The sequence below is a fragment of the Phlebotomus argentipes genome, unplaced genomic scaffold (assembly GCF_947086385.1).
Source record: "Phlebotomus argentipes unplaced genomic scaffold, Phlebotomus argentipes genome assembly scaffold_18, whole genome shotgun sequence".
Lineage (NCBI taxonomy): Eukaryota > Metazoa > Arthropoda > Insecta > Diptera > Psychodidae > Phlebotomus > Phlebotomus argentipes.
Genome location: NW_026776177.1, coordinates 10209553 through 10234237, shown reverse-complemented (window position 1 = coordinate 10234237; position 24685 = coordinate 10209553). Strand labels below are relative to the sequence as shown.

Here is a 24685-nt window from a genome sequence, read left to right as displayed (position 1 = left end):
TTCAACCTGACGATTGATTTATTTGGATGATAAAAGAAATGCTTTGCACCTAACTTCTCTGTTACATATATCAGTTTCTGCCAAATTGACCTACTTTTTTCAACTCAACTCCCCACCATTTGATTGATAGGCGATTTGTGGTCGCTCAGCTTCAATTACTCACCTGTGTTTTTGGGGAAATTGAGCGCGCAATATGTGAGAAAAATCAATTTATGCCTACCTGCAGCTCAGCGGCAGTCTGAAAGAGTTTATACTTAATTAATTAAACACACCACGGAGGTGAACTTCCGAGTGTTTTGCCTGAGATTTGCCGCTGCTTCCACGCACGAATCCGTACGTGATCCATATTCTATCGTCGAGAGCAATGAACAACCCATTTAATAGCATGTTCGAGCGGAATGGCGAATTTTATGTGTGATTCTCCGGCTAAATTTAGTCTAGAGAGGTGACAATGTTTCACATCTAGCTGTGCCTCTGAGTATTTACCTGGATAGCCGTCGTCAAACATGCGTGGCTCTGTGCCAATATTTGCTAGATGGTCTCAAGTAGTTCTTGTCTCACACGATCAGCTCTCTTCTGACCGTTCATCGCATGAAACTCAGCGGCATGGAAAGGCTTATTGGCTTGAAATAGCTCGTGATTCTCAGAAAGAACGCTCAGCTATTACAGCTTTGCAGTGCTTTCTGGCGCAAATCTCTTAATATTTGCAATACAAATTTAGAGAAATTCAATTTGTGCACACAAAAAAGCCTAGAAAATTCCGTGTGAATTCCATACAATGCATGAAATTCGTCTCTCAGTCAAATGCAATAGTTGGTAATGTCTTGTCACATTGCAAGACACGATCGTGTAGCAGCAGATTGAAGAGATTTTCTCGTGTAGTGAAAAGTCGGTGAGAAATATTGCCAAGATGCCGTTACACTTGTATGGATTTTCCTCAATTTGTTGTCAAACAAAGCGAGGAAGACAACGAGATTCACATAAAAAAATCGCGCGCTGTGCTTTTTTGTGCACAGACACTGACAGAGACAGTTTGATGTAAAATTACTTGACTAATTTAGCGATGTGGAGAGGAGCAAAGAAAAACGCCCTGTGTGGTGGAAAATAAACCATCGTAAAGTCCATCGAGTGTGAAGGAGAAGCCATTCAACTTGACAATTAATTCTCTCACGCATATCAATTTTCTTACCCTCCTGTATTTCTTCCATTTTCTTACCACTTGCAATTGAATTGTGCGGTGTATCAATTTGCCTGGTGTGCCTGTTTTTTGCTCTCACAATTGCCTAATTAATTATTTATCCATTTTGGCTGCAAAAGGAGAGACAAGCGTGGATATGTGGATCTTCTCCAAGTCTCACGACATGCATATTCATGCGTCGAGTGGCAACAATTTATCCAGGATTGTGGGCAATTTTATTCTTCAATAAAGCCATTTATACACTATTTGAATATTGGAGTAATTCAGTGCGATTTGTGGGGAATGAGAGACGCCAAATGAGACTTTTCCCCCATTTGCAGTAAATGTATGGCGCGTATAAAAAGGAAGCTAGCGTGCTTTTTTATGTGAATCATACTCTAATGTGCAGCTGGCGAATAAAGTAAGACGCGTTATGAGGTCTAGAAGGAATTCCCGAGATGAATTCCACAGTTTTTACTCAGCAAGCCATGTCTGGGATTTCACAGGAAAAGATACTCTCATTGTAACATCCACAGGTCAATGATCAGCAACATTGAGATGTTATAGTTTTGCATCCGCTGAAGGACATTTCATGGTGTTGACTGTGTTTCGCTGGCAGAATAATTAAAACTTTTCTCAATTTATTTGTTCTAATTAGAATTCCTCAATTCCATGGCAAAACTTCTTCAATGCGAACCTTTTCACAGGCTGTGATGTTTGTTTTGCAGCATGCTAAACTTCCTGGCATGTGTGGCAATTCAATTGGCTCCCTTTCAATTGCAATCACCGGGTGAAAATGAGCTTTCTTAATTGCCGAAAATTCTGCAGGTGTGCTGGAGAATAGTATCATTATATATGTTGTTATGTGTTGGAGATTGAATTATGCTGTTTTCGCACATAAATTTCGATAGGGATATTCCACAAACACGGCAGGAATTGCGGGAGAAGCGCTCAAGTGACCGAAATTCTCCTGCTGTGCATTATGAGTGGTAGACACGGAAAATCCCAGTGTTTGGCGAAGGAAAAGTTGGGAAAGTTTAACAAGTTGTATGCGGCGGTGATGTGTAATTAAATCTGTGCTCATGCAAAGTATTTTCCGCTCAGGTTTTCGCATGTTGTGCGGCTTTCGGGAAAAGTGCCTCGTGTGCTGGTCGCAATATAATATCCAGGAAGCGCGCGCGGCGTGCAAGAAGCAATAGAGAAGGCCTGAGGATTGCAATTAAGCATCCAATTCCTTAACCAATGGATATGTATATGGAAATATTTCAGCACACACACACCGCAGGAATTCTCATGAGAATCGCATTGAGAACTTTCCCATATTTTTCGCGCACACAGAAACTTTCATCGCGTGCCTGTTCGCAATTTTTGCAACTCCGTGTTTTTGCCTTGGGAGTGATAATGTAGTGTGGATAATGGCAGTGGCCAGAAGGGATGAGGACATGCCACGGATGATCCTCCCTCAGCAAGATTCTCTCTTTGTGTCGCCTTTGACAAATTCCTGCTGCGCATTTTTTTCCCTCCTCATCACGCACCGAAACGTGTAGTGTAATTTTTTTGAATAACAAGGTGTGACCCAGAGAAAAAATACACCCAAATTGATGGGCTTCCTCTCGAGAGATGCTTATCAACTCTTTTTCTACCACTTCCATTATCCATATTCGAATCGACTGAGAAATCACTCGGCGTTTGTGTGCCTCTTCAGCCAACGCCTCAGATCTTATCGCGTCCGCACTAATAAAATGCCGTGAAATAGAGAGGATATTGCATTTGGGGAAATCCTCAACATTTCTCTCTAACTCTAAAACTGTATAAGAACTGGATTTCATCGAGTGCTTTTCTCACAATGACCTTAGGAAATAAAAATCCATGATTCTTTCATTCTGGTGAATAAATTGAATTTTAGATTGCCTTAAATGGCTCACAATACGATCAATATTGTCATTACAAGAGATGTTTTTTTCCTTGTATTTCGTGCTGTCTTTCCAAGAAATTCCACACCGAAATACATATTTTTGAGACATTCTCCAAAATCTCCGGCGTCTCTCTAGCATTCTCGTGCCTCTTGCTGATGCCATCGCCGAAGCGACTTGCATTGTGCAACTCGATTGAAAATCGTTTTTTGGCTCTGTGCATGAATTATTATTATTATTAACATTGGCCCAGTGTGGTTGAAAAGCGCGAAACATTCACTAAACTTGTCTCCTTGCAACTCGCGCGCGCCGCGACTGCCAATTGACATGGAGCTCCAAATACCTCAATATCTATACAATTCCTCTGTGTGGAAAATTGTCAAGCCAAAAAGCGAGGCGCAATTCAAATCCGTATTCATTACACAACTCAGCTGTGAAGCAATTCATCTAAACTTTCGCGCCCAGAGAAGCTTTTTCCCTGCACTCTTTCACTCTGGGATGACAAGCACAGAGTGTGCAATTGAATCCCCAGCGATATCATTTTACTGGTGGTTTTATATCGAAAAACCACACGAGTTTGAGTGGCACTTTTTGCCCTGAAACTCCGCATGAAGCCTTGCAAGTAGCCAGAGAAATGACACTTTAATAACCATTTTCATGGACAATTTCAATTTCTGTCCAGAAGATAAACTCTCATGCGCGGTGCAGTGAAATGTCATAGGAAAAGTTGATACTATGCAACAATATCTAGCATAAAATGCACTTTATGCATTTTACATGGGGTGATATTGAGTTACTAGAAAATTAAATTCTAGAGTTGTGCATAAATAAATTTTATTTTCGAAATATAACCAGAGCTATTCCAACAATTTCTGGTCACTGAAGAGCGCGCCATAGAAATGCCAAATGCTATTATTACGTGAAATACACACCCCTTGCCGTGTGTCTTGAATCTCGCAGTCACGATCGAATTTTACTTTCGCAAAAATGGAGACGTACACTTTACTTTACACCTCGCGCAAGAGCCAGAGAGTGAATCTTCGCGGTGGGCGCACTGAAAATGGAAATGCTGTACTTCTCACGTGAATTTGCAATCAAACAATCAATCTGCAGAGGCTTGCTTGCGCCTCTCTTGCCCGTCTTATCAGCGCGATCTATCCATTTTCATTTTGTCAATAGAGCATGCCCCAAGTGAGGTACCTGTTGACATATAAATTGCTTACAATCATTGGCATTTTCGTAATACCACTGAATGCTGCGGGACTCTGCAAAGGTTTCCAGCATTCGCCATTACAATTGGGCGCTTCAATGAGGAGATATTTGCAAGGTGCGCGCGCTCATGACTTTCGAAATATCGCTCAATGTGAGATTGAGAGAGTGTTAAAAGGCGCAATTTATTCTTTCACCTCACCATCATGGATGTCTTGGCAAAGGAGCATATAAATTTCCACCTTTTGTCGCCTCCACGGCTGGAAAGTCTGGCAGCAGATCAAGACAGTCAATCATCCATTTGATTTTGAGCACGCTATAATTCATCCTTCCCAGCGTCTGCACTTTTCACAGACCAGCGATTTCTGGGTGACAGGAAATCTCGTATTTTCTCCACTCGTTTTGCAATTTCACAAGCCAATCATCAATTCGAAGCTCTAGCGACAATGTGAGTCAGTCCAAGGCTGAGCCCAACTTTTGAGGCTCGCATATTATTCAAATCATCCAATGTGTGAAGCCGACGTGTGTGCAGCTCTGCACCGGAGGCGAAGTTTCGTCAGGGGGCTCGCGATCGACGCCTTATCACCCTGAGCCACGTAGTAATTAAATGGAATTATAATTTATGCATTAATAAACACTTTATGAGTGCTGTAAATCGCGATAATAAGGCAATTTTAGCAGTGGTTTTTGCGCCTTTTTCATGCGATTTCAAATCACTTTAATGTGTTTTCACAATTTCATGTTTACAGCTCTTGGGGTGTTTGACAGATATTTGACATCCTAACAACACTTTAATTGTATATGGTAAATGTCTAAGTAAAGTGCAAAAGAGTGTTTATTGACTGACTATCTAAAGTCATTTCTTTATCCCTAAAAGGTGTTGTACCGATTTTATTGCATGTTTTTTTATAGCTAAAGATTCGTTGTCGATGCCTTTTTATGAGTTCCAAATACAAAGTTATTAAACTTGTGCTATTTCCTTATTATGCCGAAGTTTCTGAATGAGAAATAAAAAGGTTTTGTGTGTTAGGAGAGTCCTTTTATTATTTCTTGAACGTTAACGTTTAGTCTGATGCCGTTTCGTCTTAAATCTTCCTCGAAATCGATAGATTCGCTCAGACATTTCGTTCTAAATAGTGAGAAAACAGAAGTCGTCAATGAATTGAATGGTCTTTTGATCAGTTGTTCGCCCCTCGTTTCTGATCTAATGCCTCTGAATATCGGCAGCAACATTGAATGGGTAAATCTGTTCAATTTCCATTCCGCGCCCCGCGAACTGTCTTTGCGGAATGACAATAAATTTTCTCTTTTGCTCAAGGTGTGTATCACCATTTTTTCCCCAACAGCCTATCAACGCGACATTCCCCCTTTTTATTGACTAATGCTAAATAAATAGTCTCCCACACGCAATGCAGTCGCGCGCTGCGATGATTAGGAAATGCCCTGGCAAAGTGGCAAAATTGGCATTGTCTGGCAGCCGAGATCTTGAAAAAAAAGCAGTCACATTTCCTCCTGAACGCCATTGTCTGTGCACCGGCAGACTTTCGCGGGGCGCTCGGAAAAGTGCTCCATTGCGTGATTAATGGACTCTGGCTGCGGCCGAAAAAATTCGGCGTCTCTCCTTGGAGGTCTGCTGGCAGAAATATGGGTTGGTTACCGGTTAGAAGACAGACTTGGGAGCCGTTATGAACCGAGAAATACGGGCGCAGCTGATTTCTTGTCAAATGCCCGCCTTTGAACATCACCGATGAGAGTGTCTTCAATCAAAATTGGAAAGTTCTTCTCTAGTCGCGCTCCCGAAGAATATCGGTGAAACTTTATTGCATCACTCAGGTGTGTTATACGCGATGTGATGTCGGAGAAAGGTTCCGAAAAAAGCCCATCAGGCGAAGGCAATTTGACGGCAAATTGCCACCAAGATCGCATGTCGCATTTTTTTGCATTTTGCCCATTTTCAAACATTAGAGGCACTAAGAGTGATGGGAAAAAGGTCTGACATGAAAGTTAAAGGTGCGGGATAGTGTCCAAAATGGTCAATTGGCTTTTTACCCGCCTTGAATAAGAAATTTCATGAATTCAGTGCAAAAGTGAAAAAGGTAAAAAGTGAAATTGGTAATTTCTTCGCTCCTTTCTCAAAACATTCTTCAATATTATATACACACAGCAACAATTTTCGAGCAATGAAAAAAAGTCTGTGCAGCTCAGCTAAGCTTTTGACCTTTCCTCGTTGCACAATAAGATCGGTCGCAAAACACTCTCTCCTTCTCTCCTGTTTTTCACCATAAACAAACACTCTTCGCCAACTTTAGGTGAAGAGTAAATCATGTTGATGAAAATGAGAGTATCCCAGAGAGAGAGAGAGGCGCTTCTGCTGCCGCGTACAATCACTCACGAGCCCGAGTTTCTCCGCGCGCCGAGATTTATCTGGAGAAGTGAGGGCAGAAGGGGCATCGCAGCCTCCATGACAACACAAGAGATCGCGAGTGAGATAACAATCTCCAGGAGGAGAAATTGAAAGCTCTCTGTGCATGACTTTTTGCCGGAAAATGTGGTGCAATAGTGACTAAAAATGCGCGCATGACAAGGTGATAAAAAGCACCTGATGAGGGAAATTTTCTCGAGTAGATCACCATAGAGATTTATAGTGTTCAACTTTATGATCTTCTCTCTGGAGACTCTTTTGGTGGTGATTAAATTTACAACATGAGTACCGCTCAGCAGCTTTCGTGTTGTTTAGTGGCTTTTTTATGCTGAAATTTGGTGGAAAAAATTGAACCAATTCATCACGTGTTGAAATAACACTGGTAAAATGTAGGACGTGACAAGAGATTTGAAGCATATTTCTCGCGGACTTTCGGGATGTGTGGAAGGGTTGATGATTCACGTGAATAAAGGCATCGATGCACTTCTCAATTGCAATGTTTGGCATCAGTGATGTGATCACATAACATTATGATTCTCGGAATGGTGCGCGCAACTTTCAAATGATTGTTTATGCAGCTTTGAAAACATCGAACATGAGTGATGTTTCAGTTATTAAAACTCCGATTTGCCGGGTAATTTATTCGCAATTAACCACCACGAATTTGCTAACAGAATGTTAACAAACCACAACATTTTGCCAATAATTAGCTGCACTCCTTGCGTGTTGGTCTGCATAAGTGGCCAGAAAAGCCATCAATGGGATCTTTTTGAAGAACTGCGCTGTTGCAGCATCTTATCTGGCAAAGACAGCCAACATGACAATCAATTGCTCCTCAAGTGTTACGTGTTGTGCGGCATTCTCTTGACGCGCGTATTTGATTTTTTGCCATACCACAAGATTAAATAACTGTCTCGCGGAGTAAAAATGTGAATTTATGCCCAAAGATACCAAAAAAAAGAGTATTCTTTGACGCTCACCAACGAAAGTTTTCGACATGGGCTGTAAAAACACCGGGAACTAAAGTGGAATACTTTTGACTTTGAGAGGCGCGGTTTTTTGCCTGCTCTTGCGCTTAAGAGGCAAAATTATGCGGGATTACGATGGTTTTTCGGGAGTTTGTGATCATGGCAAATCCACTGAGGAATTCTCCGGTGAATGTCAAAGTGAAGGATCAGATGCAATTGCGTGAGGATCGTGATCTGGCGATCAATTTCTACTTTGTCACACCTTCGCGCGGGAAGAGATTTATTGTTGTTGACGCGGTGCGCGGCAAAAGCCCAGCAGCGGCACTCAAAACATTTTAATTGATAAAATATTTAAATCTCACTTTAATATGATTCGCCGGCATTAGCACCTCTCATGGGATGTCTTCGGCCGCGCGCGTTGATTCCGCGAAGCGTCATCGCGCACCGTTATTTTGTGGTTCCATTGTGGTGTTCCCCTGGGAGAAAAAAAGCGCGAGAGTTGTCGGCAAAAAAGACGGCATTAATGAGATGTATTGTGGAGATTGTACGCCTCTTATTGACTCACGAGAGTGTTTCCGTGTCTTCCACAACATTGTAACACACAGAGATCGCATTGACCGAATTAAGTTTCCTTAATTAAATCTAATCACAACACGTTTTTTTTTCCTTCCTCCAAATCAAATGGCAATTTTATTGTTTATGCACACGTGATATTTTCCTAAAAGACAGTGAAATTGGACCGAATCATAAATTCCGCCGTCGCAAGTGCATTAAAATCAAAGTTCACCGCTGTCCATGTTGGGCAGTTGGCTCGCGAACTGGTTGGATAGGTTCTTTTTAGTCCAACTTGTCACCTGTTTCCTCTTGATTATTGCACACAAAAACGCAAGGCGCGTAAATGATTGCCTGAAACCGTTGCTCAGCGATCTTTTGCCCATGCTTTTTCGTGGGTTCTGGCCGAAGATCACCACAATTAGCTCTAAAAGGTGTTTCTCGATTGAGTCTTGACCGATGCTATCAATGCCAAAAATCGCCCGCGAGATTGATTGTGCTTAATGGACTCTTTGTGCAGTTTGCGCTGTTGAATTTTGGCAACGAATTCCTGGCTTGAATGGAACACGAACACGAGAAAATGAAAATGAACATGTGAATATGGTTTCGCGCTCCAGAAGCAATCTTGCAAAAGTCTCTCGAATCGACAGACTTGCAGTTAATCTCGTATTTGCATTAGATTGCAGATTTGCGGTGTGAATGGCAATTTTGTGCTTCACCTTCGCGTGATGGAGGGAATTATTAATTATTAAAGTATTTCGGTATGTCTTATGGTTCAGAGACCTTCGAAGAGAATTGCCTTTGCGCGGAGAGAGAATAATACACTCCGCGCGACTGTTATCCAGGAAGACTTTGGCGTATTTCGACTTCATTATTACAACATTTTTATCCAATAACCGTTTTCTCTTCGCGAGTGATGATTCTGCATTAAGTCGCGGATGGGTTTTTTTTCGGGTTGGACTGACGATGGTTCGCGAGTTGTGAGGAATTTAGAAATAATTTTCCACCGATTTGACGCGTTGCAAGGGAAGGAAGCATTTCACGAGCCGCGAGACAATGTGTGAAATTGGAAAGACATAAAGATTGTGTGCATTCTGCGCGAGACAGAGAGAAAAGTAACACAAAAGATGACAAGTAAATCATATAATTATTTTCTAAATTTCATAAATTATAAAGCATAAAATTTAAACATCATCATCATGTGCGATGGCAAAGCATGACGCTATTTAAAAGTCATCATCATCCTCGTGACGCTCCTCGAGAGTCTCTTTCACCCGCCGTCGCCAATTTATTTCGCGCCCTAATCAGCCTCGCATTGTGCCTCGAGGCTTCAAGTGTTGCCATTGGCTTTTTAAGAACAAATTGCACAATCATCGCGCCTCGCGGCCAATTACAGCGAATTGGTAAACAAAGTCTAGCGCCAAAGTGGATTATCGAAGCTTGACGCCGAAGCTGAGCACAAAAATGTGGATGACACGCAGAGTGCAGTATTTGGCGTGAGTTGACAAACCTGAGGATGAGGTCGACGCACCTCAGCGGAGAGAGATTAAATAATTTGCCTGGTCACTGACACGCCAGAGTGGCGGAACTGCTCTTTTGTCACCTCACCAAATCCAGCGCACAAGTATTCAGATTGCCATTTTTATTGGAAATTTCCACATTTGCAGTGCGCAAAAATCTCTCGGTCAGTGAGTTTGTAATTTGTGTGGGGCGCGAGAACTGGTCGATCGATTTGCAGAGCAGCTTTCTTATGCAAATCGCCAATAAATACCGCGCGACTCTAAGTTAGAAGTGTGTAAAAATTGCAACGTTTGCACACTATTTCTCAATATTTAGGATTGAGAACAAGTCATAAGTGTCTAGAATTGTGTGGAGTCTATGAAGGATTGCAGAAATATTAGAGCATCGAAGTTCTGAGGGAGATTTAAATTCCACTGGCGAAACGATAAAGTCTCGTTAAAAAAAATGGAAAAGGTTACGATTGTAATTATGATCTTTATTGTGAATGGCGCTTCCTCGAAGCTTTAAAAACAAGCTTAACCTTTGCTGTGCGCAATGTTTCGAGAAAGCGCGCCGAAGGACGCTAAATCGCGAGTCAAGAAGATCAGTTTATTTACCTCTTAAGAGCCACCATCAGTCAAAAGGATTGCCACGGCGCGTAATTTGCACAGAAAGGCCTATAAAGTGTCACTGGTGATATATTGGCCATTGCGTGCACTTAAAAGTGTCTCTCGATTCCCGCCAAGAGGCTGAAGTACAAAATATATCTAATTCGTGTAACACTTAAACACCTTTTATGATTGCATCGTGAAAATGTCAAATGCTGCAGCGCTCTATCGAGCCATAAATTTCACTGGAGATCGCTCTTATAGCGCCGCGATGGTGTTTTTCTTCCCTGCATTGAATAAATAAAATCCAATTTTCCCACCATTTACAATGTCATAGTCGCTTTTTCATCGCTGTGTTATGATAGTTCACGCTATAGATCTCCCATGATCTTGACTTTGGATGCTAAAAGTCAGGAAATAAGTGAGAAAATATGTGGGGAATTCAGCATCGATGCATAAATATTCTTAAAAATGCTTTGCTGCTTCCTTTTCTTCTCACGAAATGATCATTGCGCGCGCAAGTACATTTCCTGGATCGCAATTGACGATCTATTTTTGAGAGCTAATGATCATGTGCTTTGGTCGTAAAGCAGAGAGACTTCTTACTTCACTTCCATGCCAATTTGTCGGAGGATTTCATCTGATGATCTCATGCGATCTTCATTGAGGTAAATTTGGGGATTTCTCTGTGCCATCATTCTGCAATCATGCCGTGATCTTCAAGATCGCGCGCATGGAGCTCATGAGGAAATTACTTGTAGATTCAGGAGATGGTGGACCTATTAAGTAGGGAAGCAATAGGAAAAAAGCACTATAATTTGCAGCTTGATCGTAATCATTTCCGGATTAGCCGCAGTGCGAGGCAATCAAGCTGTGAAGCCATAGAAGTTCACGGGGATGAAATGGCAAATATGGTGCTTGAAAGGGAGGCACAGAGTCATTGGCTACGCAGAGTGTGTCTCAAAAGAAATCCAATTCCGCCAGCTCAATAGCATTCGTTTGATCGTTTTGTCTGCTCCTTTCGATTATTACCTTTAGTCTCTTCCACATGTTGAATGGCTTCGCGGGATTTTTACGGCTACTGGAATGATTTGTTGTGTGTTTTTGCCCTGTGCGTCTTTTTTCACCTCCTCAGCACTTCTTTTTTATCACTTTGTTCTATTCGATTAGGTTAAAAATTTACAAGACTTCTTTAATGATTTTCTTGAATCAGCGATTTTGCTATTCTCCATTGCGCGCCGGTGAAAAAAACCTCCTCTCCATTTCTCATCTCTCTCCTTCGATCATGAACTCAAACAAGAGTTGAATTATTTCTAGTCATTAGAGCTTGGCTCTTTTTGCCACGAACACCACCATAGAGAGTGCTTAATTAGATTCAAAAGAGTGTGGATTCCTTTCAAGAGGTCTTTTTCGGACGCTTCTGCAGATGGTGAAAATGAAAGCTCACCACTATCCTCCTTTTCTTCGCCATTGAACCAAATAATGGTATTTAAATGGGCGCAGTTGAGTGACCCCAGCGAGTGAATCGGTTGATGTGCGGTCAGGACAAAAAGAAGGTCACGCGGCGTGACTAATTCGCGGTTTACCTGCGCGTCTCATAATTAATTTATTAGCGGTGCGAATTGATCACACACCATTCAAATTCGGCGATTGTTACTCCCAATGAGGTATTCATTATCGCTGGAGTCGAAATTTGGGATGATAACCCCGGTTTTAGGGCAAAATAAAGAAGAATGAACGTCAGTGATTTCAGGTGCAATCTTATCTAGTAAGATTTGAGTGTAATGTTAGACAGAACCGAAAAACACTGAAATAGAAAGTGTTTAGTTAGAGGAAAACACAATTAAATAAATCTCATGATACGAGATGCACTTTATTCTCGTCTTTTCCATCCATCGGGAACATATCTTGCCGTTCTTCGTTTTATAGACTAAATAAAGGCACGAAAGAGCGTAAAGATAATTTTATCCGGTTTACCATTAAGCACGATCTCAATTCTTAACGATAGTGCATCAATATACCGCAAGAGCGTGAAAATCACAATGTTACAAGCCATATAAAATCAGAGGTTTGTGTGTGATTCACTTATTAATTTACCCGCAATTGCATTCATCTTGGCCGACGACGCAGGATGACTGCAATGCCTTTGCATCTAACAATTATTGTATATTGTTATTATTTAATATTGACCTGCGCTGGGAATTTAAAAAATGACGAGCAATTAGGTAATTGAATGATTATGTAAAATAATTGTATTCATTATATGTATTTAATTCTATTCGCCACTTTGGCCATTCTCGCGGAGATCTCACTGCCTTCTTCTTGCAGGCGTTCACCGGCTAATGGCTAAATATCCATGTTCAGCGCACAACTGATGAGTTCGCCGCGGATGAGTGGAGTAAATCAGACCATATTGGAGGACTCTCAGCGTCTCACACTGCTCTTCCATTAAAGTGTAAGTGATTCGAGGTGAAAAAGCTGGGCAAAAAGCAGAGATATATTCTCATTTGATCTGCAATGCTTGGGATATGGCTATTACGCCGTGGGTTTTTCTTCTGCAAAAAACCACCTGCCCAAGACAAAAGCGCATATCGAAGGGAGTATGATAAGCGACTCTCAGATAACGAGACACACTCGCAAGAAACTGTATTTCGTGCACACTCAGTCCGGCGACTTGAGGAGAAGTCCAATGTTTCTGCTGCGTATGCAATCAGATGAATTAGTTTGCAAGTCTCTTGAAGTCAGTATTGAAGATGAAGTCGAATCTGTTATTTAAGTCTGAGTGCGTTGCCTTCTCTCGCGGCACTGTAAATTATCATGTCTCTCGATGCCCTGGCAATCGATGGTCATCTCGGGACGCACTTGCGTTCCCGCGGAGATCATGTTGGGTCACCGGGAAGCTCCACGTGCGAATCGTGCTGGAAGGCAGAGCTGGAACTCCTCTGAACTTGCGACTTGCTCGATTCTTCACGAGAGATCGCACAAATCACGACCACTGAGTGCCTGCTGGGCAGCCAAACGGGACTCTCGAGTGATATTCGGTCTGCAATTCCCTGTGTGAATCAACCTCGAGCGGACCTTTGTCCCTCTCGTGACAAGATCCGCGATTGTGGGTCTCGCCTCTTCCTGGAACTATGCCTATATCTCGAGCACTGTGTCTCTCTTCCCCCAAAGAGAGCCACGAGAGAGAACCTGTTGATTGGAATGCTCCCTCAATGTGATGATGGAATTCTAATGGTTTCGGAAAAAATGGCAATTGCGCGAAAAATGGCCACTAATGATTGCCAACTATTGCCAATATTGCCGCCACGATTCCACAATGGAGCGCGCAATTTTAAATGCTTGGTCGTTTTGTGTGAAAGTGTATCTGGAACTAATTCCGAACGCCTCGTTCTATTTACAATCTCAATTGATTGGGAAGGTGAAAAAAGGCTGCGAGACACCCAATTGCGACACCATCACCTCTGCAAGAAGTGTCTCGTAGATTTCACATGCAATCTCACTCAATAAATCACGATTTCTTAATTACTCTTCCCCGCGCAATTGGCGTCTCTTTGTCATGTTCAGGAGAGAGAGAGAGAGAGAGAGCGATTTCCGCTCTAATTGGGACAGAGATTGACGGGATTTATTGTGAAGGAAGTGTCCTGGTTTGTGTTATCCTCAATTTTCCCAGATTCTGATCTCGCGCAGATGGGAAATTGTACGCAATTGGCTGGAATTGAATGCGGAAAGTCGCGATTGCAATCATTTTCTCAATTAATTTCCCGCGCACAGCCGGAGTTATCAGAGGCACTAATTTCAATTGAGTGCAGAGTGGCTGAGAGTCATCAATTGTGGGTGTCTCATGGCTGGAGGGTGGGCATTTTCGTGTGTGCACGACTTCCTCGGCGATAGAGTGTGTCCAATGGAGTGTGTGCAAGAGTGTCATGCTCGTTATTGCTCTCTCATCTCCCTAATCCGGCGTAGTCGCGATATTCCTAAACTTAACGGTACAACCGCATTTCACATCGCGCGCCCAACGACTAAAACACACGCATTTGATATTATTCTAAGGAGAGTGCAAAGGTAATTTAACTCACCATCTGTCTACGTCCCGCGGACTGCACCGCAACGGGTTCGAGTGTAAATATTGGACTTAATCAAGAGAATCTCGCCATGGAATTGAGGCGCAGATGCGTGATGGATGCGCCTCTTGATGAAGTGTGGGTCAAATGTTATGTAAGATGGATAGAAAAATCCCACAAGTCCGCCAAATCAATCACGAGACACCTAATCAAGGCGAGAGATCTTCTCGGCATCCGCCTAGAATCACAATGAGGAGTGTCTGTGATGTCGAAAAAATCGAATAATTGATATTTCTCACCGAGATTCAATTACAAGAAGAAGCTCTCGATTACTTCCTCGATTCATACGGCACTGGAAATTTTGATATCTACAGTTGCTTCAAGGGAAATAAGAACAGTGAAAAGTCTTAGTTAAATTACCCAGTGTTTCTGTGTGTGTTCTTATTGAATTTGGAATCACTGTACGTCCATTCTTAAGCAGATGAGGAACTTTTCCTGGTATGATTGATGGCAAAGTGCGCCTCTTAGGCATTATAATACGAGAAAAATGGTCGTTAAATGATCTCTTCTCTCTGAGATAATGCTTGAGTGTTGTTGAGAAATTGACGATCATCTTCATGAAAGAATTGTGCAGAATCTTCGGGGAAAACCCCGCAGAGCTTCACGCTGACGTAGTTCAGCATCGCCTAAAGTGTCCTCATACACGTGAATTGGACCGCCATCGCCCAAAACGGCCATCGATAGGCCAGTCAAGTTGTCACGATTAGGGCCATTTGAGCCATTTTAGCATATCATGCCCGACCAGATGTTCCTAATTCTTCGGCTCCCAAAGAGAAACACCCGTCAAAGTGACTTTGATTGACAGAATCTCGATCTGAGTGTGTGATTTCTTTTGTTCTTCGGGATTCACTTTGGATTGTTAAAATTAATTCATCTCAAATTCTGACTCACGGCGTTTTTTTTTCTGCTTGTCCACGCTCAAAGTCTTCTCCACAGTGACAGAGTTTATTCGTCTGGCAATTCGTACAATCATCAAAAGTTGATCTAATGCTAGTCGTGGAGGGAAATAGAGAAGTGCGCGCGATCCTAAAAAGTCAATAACACGATGTTCTGCCGGACACTATCGCATAAGGAAATCTGTGTGCGCGCGATGGAAAAGAAATCTCGAGCGACCATCCGTTCTGCATTGCTCAATTTTCCTCGCTGGAAATTAAATGGCAATATTAACCATAAAATTGACGAATTACACCACTCGCGTTGCCATTTGTGGCGGTGGAGAATTCCTGTGTGCGCGATTTTAATAGTAAAAATTCAAATAACAAATAACATAATCAAGAAAGGTCATTGTATTCGAGACATGGACAAATTGCTTCTTCTGCCAAAGCATCTCCCGTAAATGCACGTGTGTTTGTGCGTCTGCCATGGACGGCGCAAGGGGAAAAAAAGAGACCTAATGTGAGGAGAAAAAGTAACAAATCAGCATAAGAACTTTTATACACTCGCATATAGAGAAAACGGCGCACACATGTTATTATTTTGTATGCAAATTCTATATGTTTAGAAGAGGCTCACCATAAGAGATTTCTTCTCTCCCGCCCGAGAGATGATTATGGGTGGAATATATGGCAAAAGAAAGAACCACTCATGAATAAATACAAAATTGCACACGAGCCTTTTTTTCTTTTCCCAGCTCATGAATGCGGGATGGTGAGTTTCAGGGCCAACTTTCAGCATAGTTCCGCAGCTGCTGCCGAAGAAATGTGAAAAATGAGATGAGGAATTCGCGCAAGCTCTGCTATTATCAAAATTGACGGGGCTTTCGAGTGAAATTGAAAATTATCAAATTCTTAGGCACTTCTCGCGGGTCATCTATTAGAAGAATGCGCTCTTTTAGACCGTTCATCGATAAGACGCTCTGAGAAACCTTCACGTATGCGTTGCCGTTCATGCACACAGATGAGCAAATGCGATAGATTAGAGAGGCGAGATTAGCGAACAATGGGGGGTTATGATAATCACAATCTCGTGACAGGAAAATCACTGAGAAATTGACATTGGCTGCTATTTTAAGAAGGGAGAAAGACTGTGATTGTGATGCAATCGCCACGCACAAGGTGTTGGGAAGACTCAAATCGCGACTCTCAACGAATGACACCTGATGCAACGAGATCCGCAAACTCTGCTCAGCGGAATCTTATCTAAAGCCTCCGTGGCATCAACTCTGCTGCACTGCGCGGCAACGGCAGCTGCAAGAGCTGGGAGAAAAGCAGCAGCAGTGGTTCTTGGGTCCACCTCCACCATCTGAGAGAGCAACTATTATTAGATCGTCTGCGAGGCGAGACCCGGAGCACAATACAGGCTCGTTAGGCTGAGAACTGGCTCCGTGCGCAGCCCCAGAGTTGGGGCTCAAGTGATGTCTTGTAATTACGCGCTGAGCTCATTTTTGCACCTCCTCCGCCCCCAATCTCGCCGCCCGGCGGATAATTGAGAGATAATCCCGCGTGTTTGTGCAGCGGGGAAGTGGAATTGAGGAGTCACCTTGAGATAATGCTTATCAGACGCAGTGATAAATGGTGGTGATTTCTCTAAGGTTTGCAATTTGCTTAGGCACACATTGGGACTTTCTTGCGCGCGCGCGCGAGGAAGTTCCCACCGAGAGAGCCAACAAAGCTCAATGGATGTTGTTAGTTCTTGTCATCTTGCAGACGATATTGCTCCATGAATAAATTTCCATAGAACGGAAAGGAGCATGGGAGAAAAGCAGAACAAAACAGAGTTCTATTGCATTGAATAGCATTGAAAATGGTGGTAATAATACCCTCTGTCGCCGATGCCAACATCCCGAGAGAGAGAGAGAGAGATGTGAGAGAGCACTCTTTCCCCGCCACGAAACATCCCAGAGGCGGGTTGGTGTGTGTTTAGGAACATTTGTTATGTTATTGTTATGATTACAATAAATGTATGCTGTATTTAATATTCCACAATGGCAGAAGGGAGACCAATTTATACATGCGGCAATTGTGTGCGCGACAATCTAATGTTGTTTCTTTGGCTGCAATGCCCATTATTGCCAAGACTTGATCACACAATTGTCATTCTTGCTGTTGGCCTTTGTGGCAATTCTTTAACACTTTCCATCAGGACATTCGCCGAGGGGTCGCCAACACACCCACCGACGCCAATAAGTCACTGTATTTGCCAAAAACGCCACTAATTGCCTGTTCTGCATCACCTGGAGATCTCTATCGCGCACAATTGAGCGCACTTTTGGTCCAAGAGAACCATAAATGGACATGAATTGGCTTATCGATGGAAATCTGCAAAGAGTCGCGGAATTGTGTTGCAAGTAAAAGTGATTGAATCAAAGGAAGGAATTGACAAACTTAAGCACCATTGAGATGCCATATAAATCAAGTTGATTTTGCAGAGTATATTAGATTCGCGCCACAAGATAAGGGTTAAACGCTTTGAATGGCAAAAGGCATCTTTCCAAATTTACACACATGACTAAATTTATGGCTTTCTTTTCGAAACCAATCATAAATTAAATTAGCCAGAAGGCCGCGAAACGCATTCGCGCGCTCATCTCTGCACGACCTTCACCGGAAACCTTCGCATCTCGCTGGTGAATCGAGGTCAATGGTCAGTGAAAGTGGCTTCTTCACCCCCTGATAATTTCCTGAGCTGATTTTCACTATCATTTCCCTATCTTCGCCTCTAAATTTAGTGCTTCATTCAGCGATGACATCGAAATGGACTCCGCTTTAGCATGCTGAGAGCAAAAAGCCCAGAGAATGGACCCGAAGATTCCGTGTGACAAGCCAGGCAATTTACGGAGTTTTTCGCTTCTTGGGTGGTCACATTGAGAGAAATCCGCCGCGCCTGAAGAATTAGATTTGGTGGGAAAAAAGAATTTCTTTGTCGTCCAAGCATCTCGAATGGGATTCGCGGATGGAAAGTGAATCCCATGCGCAGGTCATCGACCATTGGCGGTGCCGTGAGTGCAAAATTTCAATGGTTGCAATTGTCACCGAAAAATTTATGACTCGTCCACCAGCGAGGCGGAAGACGGCGCAAGGATGGCGAGATTGTGTCAAGCGGAGAAGGCAATTTGTATTCACATTGGCCAATCATCGATCCTGGGATCTTGGCAAACTGACGGAGGAATAATGGGAAAAAATTGCAAATTGAAAAACCAACGTTGATTATCCATCTGACCAATTTAGCTCCTTTCGTGAGTTACAGCATCTTGGGTGCTTTTCTTCTTCTCGCAGCGCATCGCGGTCATCACTCCTGCCCGAGGGGTGGATAAGTCGCAAACCCAGGACATCAAGTCACTTCCGTTCTATCCGAAATCCCCCATAAACTTCCTGCACGACATTTCGTACTCATTCGCTGGGCGAATCGCAAATCTAATCTGCCGAAATTGCTGTCGCACTTTGATCAAAACGGCTCGAGAGGCTTTCCCCTCGGGGATTGTTAACCCCTCGCTCCTGGGCATTGGCCGCGCAATTCTCACATACCACACAACTCTCGCAAGGAGTTCGCACCGCAGACACCAAATGTGCCGTGAAGAAGCGGGAAAAAGTGTTTTCCAATGAGCACGAATTGGAAAAGGGTGGAGCAGAATTTTACTGCGAAAACAAATCCCAAGTTCATTAGAAGCCATAATTGCTTGGCGCACACATTCATCTCGCCATAGCGGCGGAATCCCTCGCATTCCCGGCAATTTGTACACCATAAACAGCTTCCGCGTAATCAATTTGCCGTGGACGGTGATTGCCCACCGCGGGACACCCCGTGGAAATGGAGGGTTTTCGCGGGAAAATGGCAGCGCGAAGACGAGCGCGAATGTGTCTGAATAATGAGATTTGGCGTCTCTCATCGCTGGCAATGCAAATAATCCGCGCGCAGGTATAGAATTTATTGTGCTGGGCCAGAGTCTTGCCGGCCGGCTGACCATCAACGTCTTCAGCCCCTTCGCCGCGCGTCCATTTGAATACAAAACAACGCGCGGCTGTGGCAGATTCAAGGCAATGAATTCCCTCCAATGCTGAGGTCGCGCAACAATTCAGTCAGCCATCCATCCCGACGGAGTCATTCATGCAAAACCATCATTTACTTAAATATTTTTTACCATCTCTCAGCGTTTCATTTTCTCGCGCGCCAGTCGAGGAGAGAGGAAACGATAAAAATAAACTTCACATTTAATAGTTTCAATTTCTTTCACGTTTTACTATACACCCAAGACTTTATGCTCTAGTACATTTAACCACATACCTCATGTGAGCCGAGCGACCAACACCACAATATCATAAACTCATTTGCTTTTGGATATTTGTGTTTGCATCATAATGAAGATCATAAAAGATCATATATGCAAATTGTGCAGGAGGAAAGCCAACGCCGCGCCATGCGAAGAAGCCTCGCGGGCCGAGACGCGATTCCCCGAAGGAAAGCCCAGGCGATTATTGTTATTAAATATGCCATTTCAGGCATGAATGGCGAGACATGACACCGAAGAAGATTCATTTTCACCACCGCAGACAAAGACCGCCACTCAAGGAGAGCAGCAACTCACGCAACTTTCCGCAGCGGAAACTGCAAATGACCATTAAATGCGATGCAGGGAAATTTGCAGCACTTTCTGTCCTCGCCGTGCTTCATTCTTTAAGTTCTTGTCGCCAAACATACGCTTCAATACATAGTCTGGGAGCTATTGAAGTGCTGTGAAACTATTTTTCTGTCCATCGCAATTTCAACTAAACCCCGCTCAATTCGATTGGATCGCATATGTATGACCTATTAAAATGGGGTTGGAAAAAAGAAATTGGTTAAAAGGATGTCTTTACTCACTTGTGCACGATTTCTATCTATAAAGTTACATTTACACTTTCAAACAACTTGTAAAAATATTTGTTTTATATGCAAATGTTCCGCTAAATGTACAATTTTATTTCAGCAATTTGTATTTAAATAACACCAATCGTCATGCAATTCGCTCGAAAATAATCACTTCCCCTTGGCACTAAAAGCCCATTTCTATTCGGCGAGAAGCCACTAAATTCAATATGTTATCAGCTGTAACAGCGCGAGAAGTCACCTCCTTTTCCGGTCGAATCAATGCGAATGGGTCAAGAACAAACACTGTGCTTATTGATTCCATTCTCCCGTGTCAGCATGAATCCGGAAATTGCTCTTTTTTCCCTCCGCCACCCATGCGAAAGGTGTGGCGCATCAGAAAGTGATTGAAATTTATTTTCACCATGAACTTATAAGCTTCTTACCGCAGAAAAAAGACGCTATAAAGCCACATACACACACTAGTTAACTTTGGGTAATTGATTCGTTTTTAATTAATAAACAAGGCATTTTTATTCGACATGCAAGGAGAACATTCAACACACGCTTTTTTGTGCAAACGAGTGTCTGTTTAATAAACTTTGTAATTTTAGAACGACGGGGAGAAAAATGCGAATGACGATTTACATGTCAGCTTGACTTGTGCGGCTTCTCGGCCGGTGTTAAGATGTTGCAAATAAGGGAGAAGAAGATGCGTGTGGAGATGATTTGCTGAACTTGTTCGATTTTCTTCATTTGCATCCGCCTTGAGTCATGAAATGGACAGAAAAGATGAGGAGAAGATGGAGTTTGGGATTAAATTTACTTTTGATGGATCAAATGTCTCTCTGCAGAATTTAATGAGCTTTTAACAAGATTGCCTTTTTATTCCAACATCTTCAGCTTTGGCCTTAATTAATTCATGTGCACTCTGAAGAGAAAGAGCTATATTTTCCCCGAAAAAATAAGGTTGTTAAGAGGCGTCTTTTGATCGTTAAAGTGAGCGCGAAAAATCGAGAGGAAAACATAAACATAACGTGCAAGTTGTATTGCAAAACAAATAATTCGTGATTATAAAGCAAATTGAATTTGTAAGCGAAACTTACGGTGAAATTGCGAAGAAACTTGGGGAGAAATTGTGCCAATTTCACTCAATTGAGAGCCATTGTGCATGTGATTTCGTGAGAATGCGCCATTGAAAAGTGTTTGTACTGCGTCTGGCTCGATGATGCGCCCCTTCTGGGCGCCACACTCGCGATCGTGGGCCCGCGACAGTGCGCGATTTCGCAACATTTCTGGGTGCAGGGTTCAGCTGCAAGCCAGCGTGAACTTCCGGCTGGCGGAGGCGCAGAAAAGAAAAGTAAAACGAGCGGAGAGAAAATGGGGTTAAGGTCATTCGGCAGCTCAATGGTGCGTCACTGGCCGAGAGGCAGAAAGAAAGAATAATTCGTCAGCTAAAGTGAAATTCTCGCTAATTGCTTTCTTGCTCAACTCTCTCAAGATTTTTCTCTCTTGTTCAACGCCGAAGGAGAAAGAGGCAAGAGACGCCTCAACTTTCCCACTGATGTATACAAAAGTCTCCGCAGCGTCTTTGTGACGCGCGCGGGGGAGAAAAAATGCCAAGAGCACAGTGGCAAATGGAGTAAAAAGAGCCTTAATTGTTGCAACTTGCGCGCTGTGTTAACATATTTAATTAACGGAGGTCTCATTTTTCTTGCAGAGCGCTGCAACGTGAGCAAGACAGGCCAGTTGATTGCGAATTCAGGCTCCTGGATTGAATTCGTGCCCAAAACCGCGGGCGCAATGTGAGCCGAGCCTGCGAGGACACAGCATTTGGTGTTCACACGGAGTGTCGAATTGCAAGACAGCAGCTTCCTCCAGTTTTTCAGTCATGGCAGCAACGGATGGCCAAATAATTCTCGCTGCGTCCAGATTTGGAGACTCAGTGCCAGTTTATCTCAGGTATGAATCATCAATTTGCAATTTTCTAGAGCCTAAGTTAAAATTCTTGCGTCCACCAGAACGCTGTCTTCCTTCGAAAGCCATAGTCAATGCAGTTTATCACCAAATGTCTGTCTTGTGATCTCTCGAACTTTTGCCCCGCCGCCACAAAATGCATTTGGTGTTCCATGAGAAAAGTCACGAGACTCGAGAGACACGAGTTGTCGACAATCAATCACTCACGGGGGCAATTTGGAAAGTCAAACACGTGAAAAATTTGTCTTACATGCACTAGCATGAGATTTGGGAGGGAAAAAAGTAATAATTTGTAGAATTTGCCAATCCCATGTCCAAATGCACTCAGCCCTCAAGTTGCACAGCTCATAAATCACTCGTCAATTGGCTTCAGAACATAGAGTTTCAATCTATTCCCCCGCGACGCGCGAGTCATTTGGCGGCATTAGCACTTCGCCCGCGGAGCGATAGAGAGCTCTTTGCCGGGCCAGCAATGCAACATCGCCGGACATTCCTCCGGTCCTTAGTCACGGGGACCAAAAGGCCGCGCCAGCGATGCAAATGAGCGGCTGGCCAGGACGGGATATCGCGGCAGCCGAGGGGCAAACAACTGCTCAAATCCACACATTCTCGGATCGATATTCCAGCTCTACATCGCTTGAGGAGTCTGCAGACGTCGCCCCTTGACTAATCACGACTCTGGCATGCATTCGAGCATCGCAGCGCGAACAGTCCGTGGTTTGACGAAAAGAGCCTGCGAGATGGAAGGCTTGCAAGTGTGCGGATGGGTGTTATAAAGCCGTGATATTTATTGGCTCTGTGTCAATAGACGCTGTACAATGTGTCGATGGAGATAAAAACAGATGGGGAAAATGAGTAATATGCATCCCAAGGAATGTCTGACGGAAATTAACACGGCGCAGAGTTTCGCGCGCGCGAAAATGGCTCCACGAACCACCTGATGACGCCAGAAATACCACTGCAACGAGAAATTCCACAGTCATTTATCTCCCCGGTGTTTATTAATAACGCTGGAGCTCCCATACTGCTCAGATGGACGGGAGGGATCGCTGACAAATTAACGCGAGACCACCTGAAGAACGAAATGGGAGTGCATTGTCCAGATCTCTCTGACTCATAACACTCGCGCGGCTCGAATTGGCAACACATTGCGCAAGCCTCAGAGTGCTTTGGGAGAGCTTTAGAAAAATCGAGCATCTCTCAAGTCGCTATCGACGGCTAATTTTGCAGCATTTTACAGCATTTCACAGCAATGAGTGTGGAATTCCACAAAATTTATGGCCCAGGAATCTCGCGCAGACTTTTGGGCGGCTCTCTAATTAATAATTACACACATCTTTTATTCACTCGGTGATCTATCATAAAATAACACTGCTTTCATGCCCATTGTTCTTGGAATTTGCAAGAAAAACTCATCGGATTTCGTGCATTAAGAAATGTTCAATACTTATTCATTGGATTGTTTTAATTTAGTTTTTTATGGGTGAAATGTCAGTAAACTCTTAAGATATAACTTTTGTTTGCTTATAAATATTTTAAAATGTCATCCAGACTCTTAAAGTCTTGAAAATACTTTCAAGCATGATGAGTAAAAATAAAATTCTTTGCGGTTATCAAAGAAAAAGACTACATAAAGGGATTGATGTGATGAATCATATTAAATATCACGATCAATTATCAGTACATTGAGTCTGAAGTTGTTTTCTTTCCAGCAAGCTGCTTTTGTCTTCGCTTTTGCATACCTTGAACTTCTCGCAGTGCGTATAGTTAAAAGTCTTCCCTCAGAAAAGCGCTGCCAAGAGGTGATTTTCAGAAATCCGAAATAGAAATCACGCAAGTTGAGAAGACAAAAGTCAGAAGCCTTGACTCCTTCCGCAGAGTCACTAATTGTAGAATAGGGGAATCTTCCTGTGTGGAGAGGCGGAAAAATGCGCATTTCTTCATGAGACACAAACACGGAAAAGTCGTGAGACATCGTGATTGGGGATTTTTTCATCGTGCGCCAATATTCATCAACATCATGTTAGGCAAATTACATGAATTTCCATGTGCTTTGTGGCATCCTTGAAGTTCAAAAATGTAAATTAATTGTCTTATTCTGGTGCCACTCAAGCATGTTGGCTGTTTTTGCCATTTGTCGCGCGCGCGCACTTGGCTTAAGACAACAGCCAATTGTTTGCCTATCGATGATTGATATACACTTTATCATATCCCCAAGAAAAATGGTGTGTGTGTGTTTTTCTTGCAAGCGGCCTCAGACACAAATAGGTGATGATTGGCAACTTCTTTTTGCCCTCCATTGCGGCCGGCTTTTTGCCATCGTGAAATCCTCCGCGCATGGAAATTTCGTCACGTCGATGGAAAAATATTAATTACACTCAGTTTTTTGCTTGGCCTCTTTTATTGAATTATCATTCGAGCTCTTGTACCGCGAGATATCGTGCCTGGCGAGGA

General features: G+C 43.1%; 1 protein-coding gene across 1 annotated transcript in view; it reads left to right on the top strand.

The window, feature by feature from the left end:
- Positions 1 to 24685, top strand: part of LOC132259617 (uncharacterized) — a 46927-nt gene that overhangs the window by 14139 nt on the left and 8103 nt on the right. Inside the window, exons 2-3 of the mRNA XM_059757325.1 lie at positions 12678 to 12804; positions 21975 to 22216. Coding sequence (XP_059613308.1) covers positions 22146 to 22216 — 71 coding nt within the window. The 5' untranslated portion in view covers positions 12678 to 12804; positions 21975 to 22145. The remainder of the gene's footprint in view (positions 1 to 12677; positions 12805 to 21974; positions 22217 to 24685) is intronic.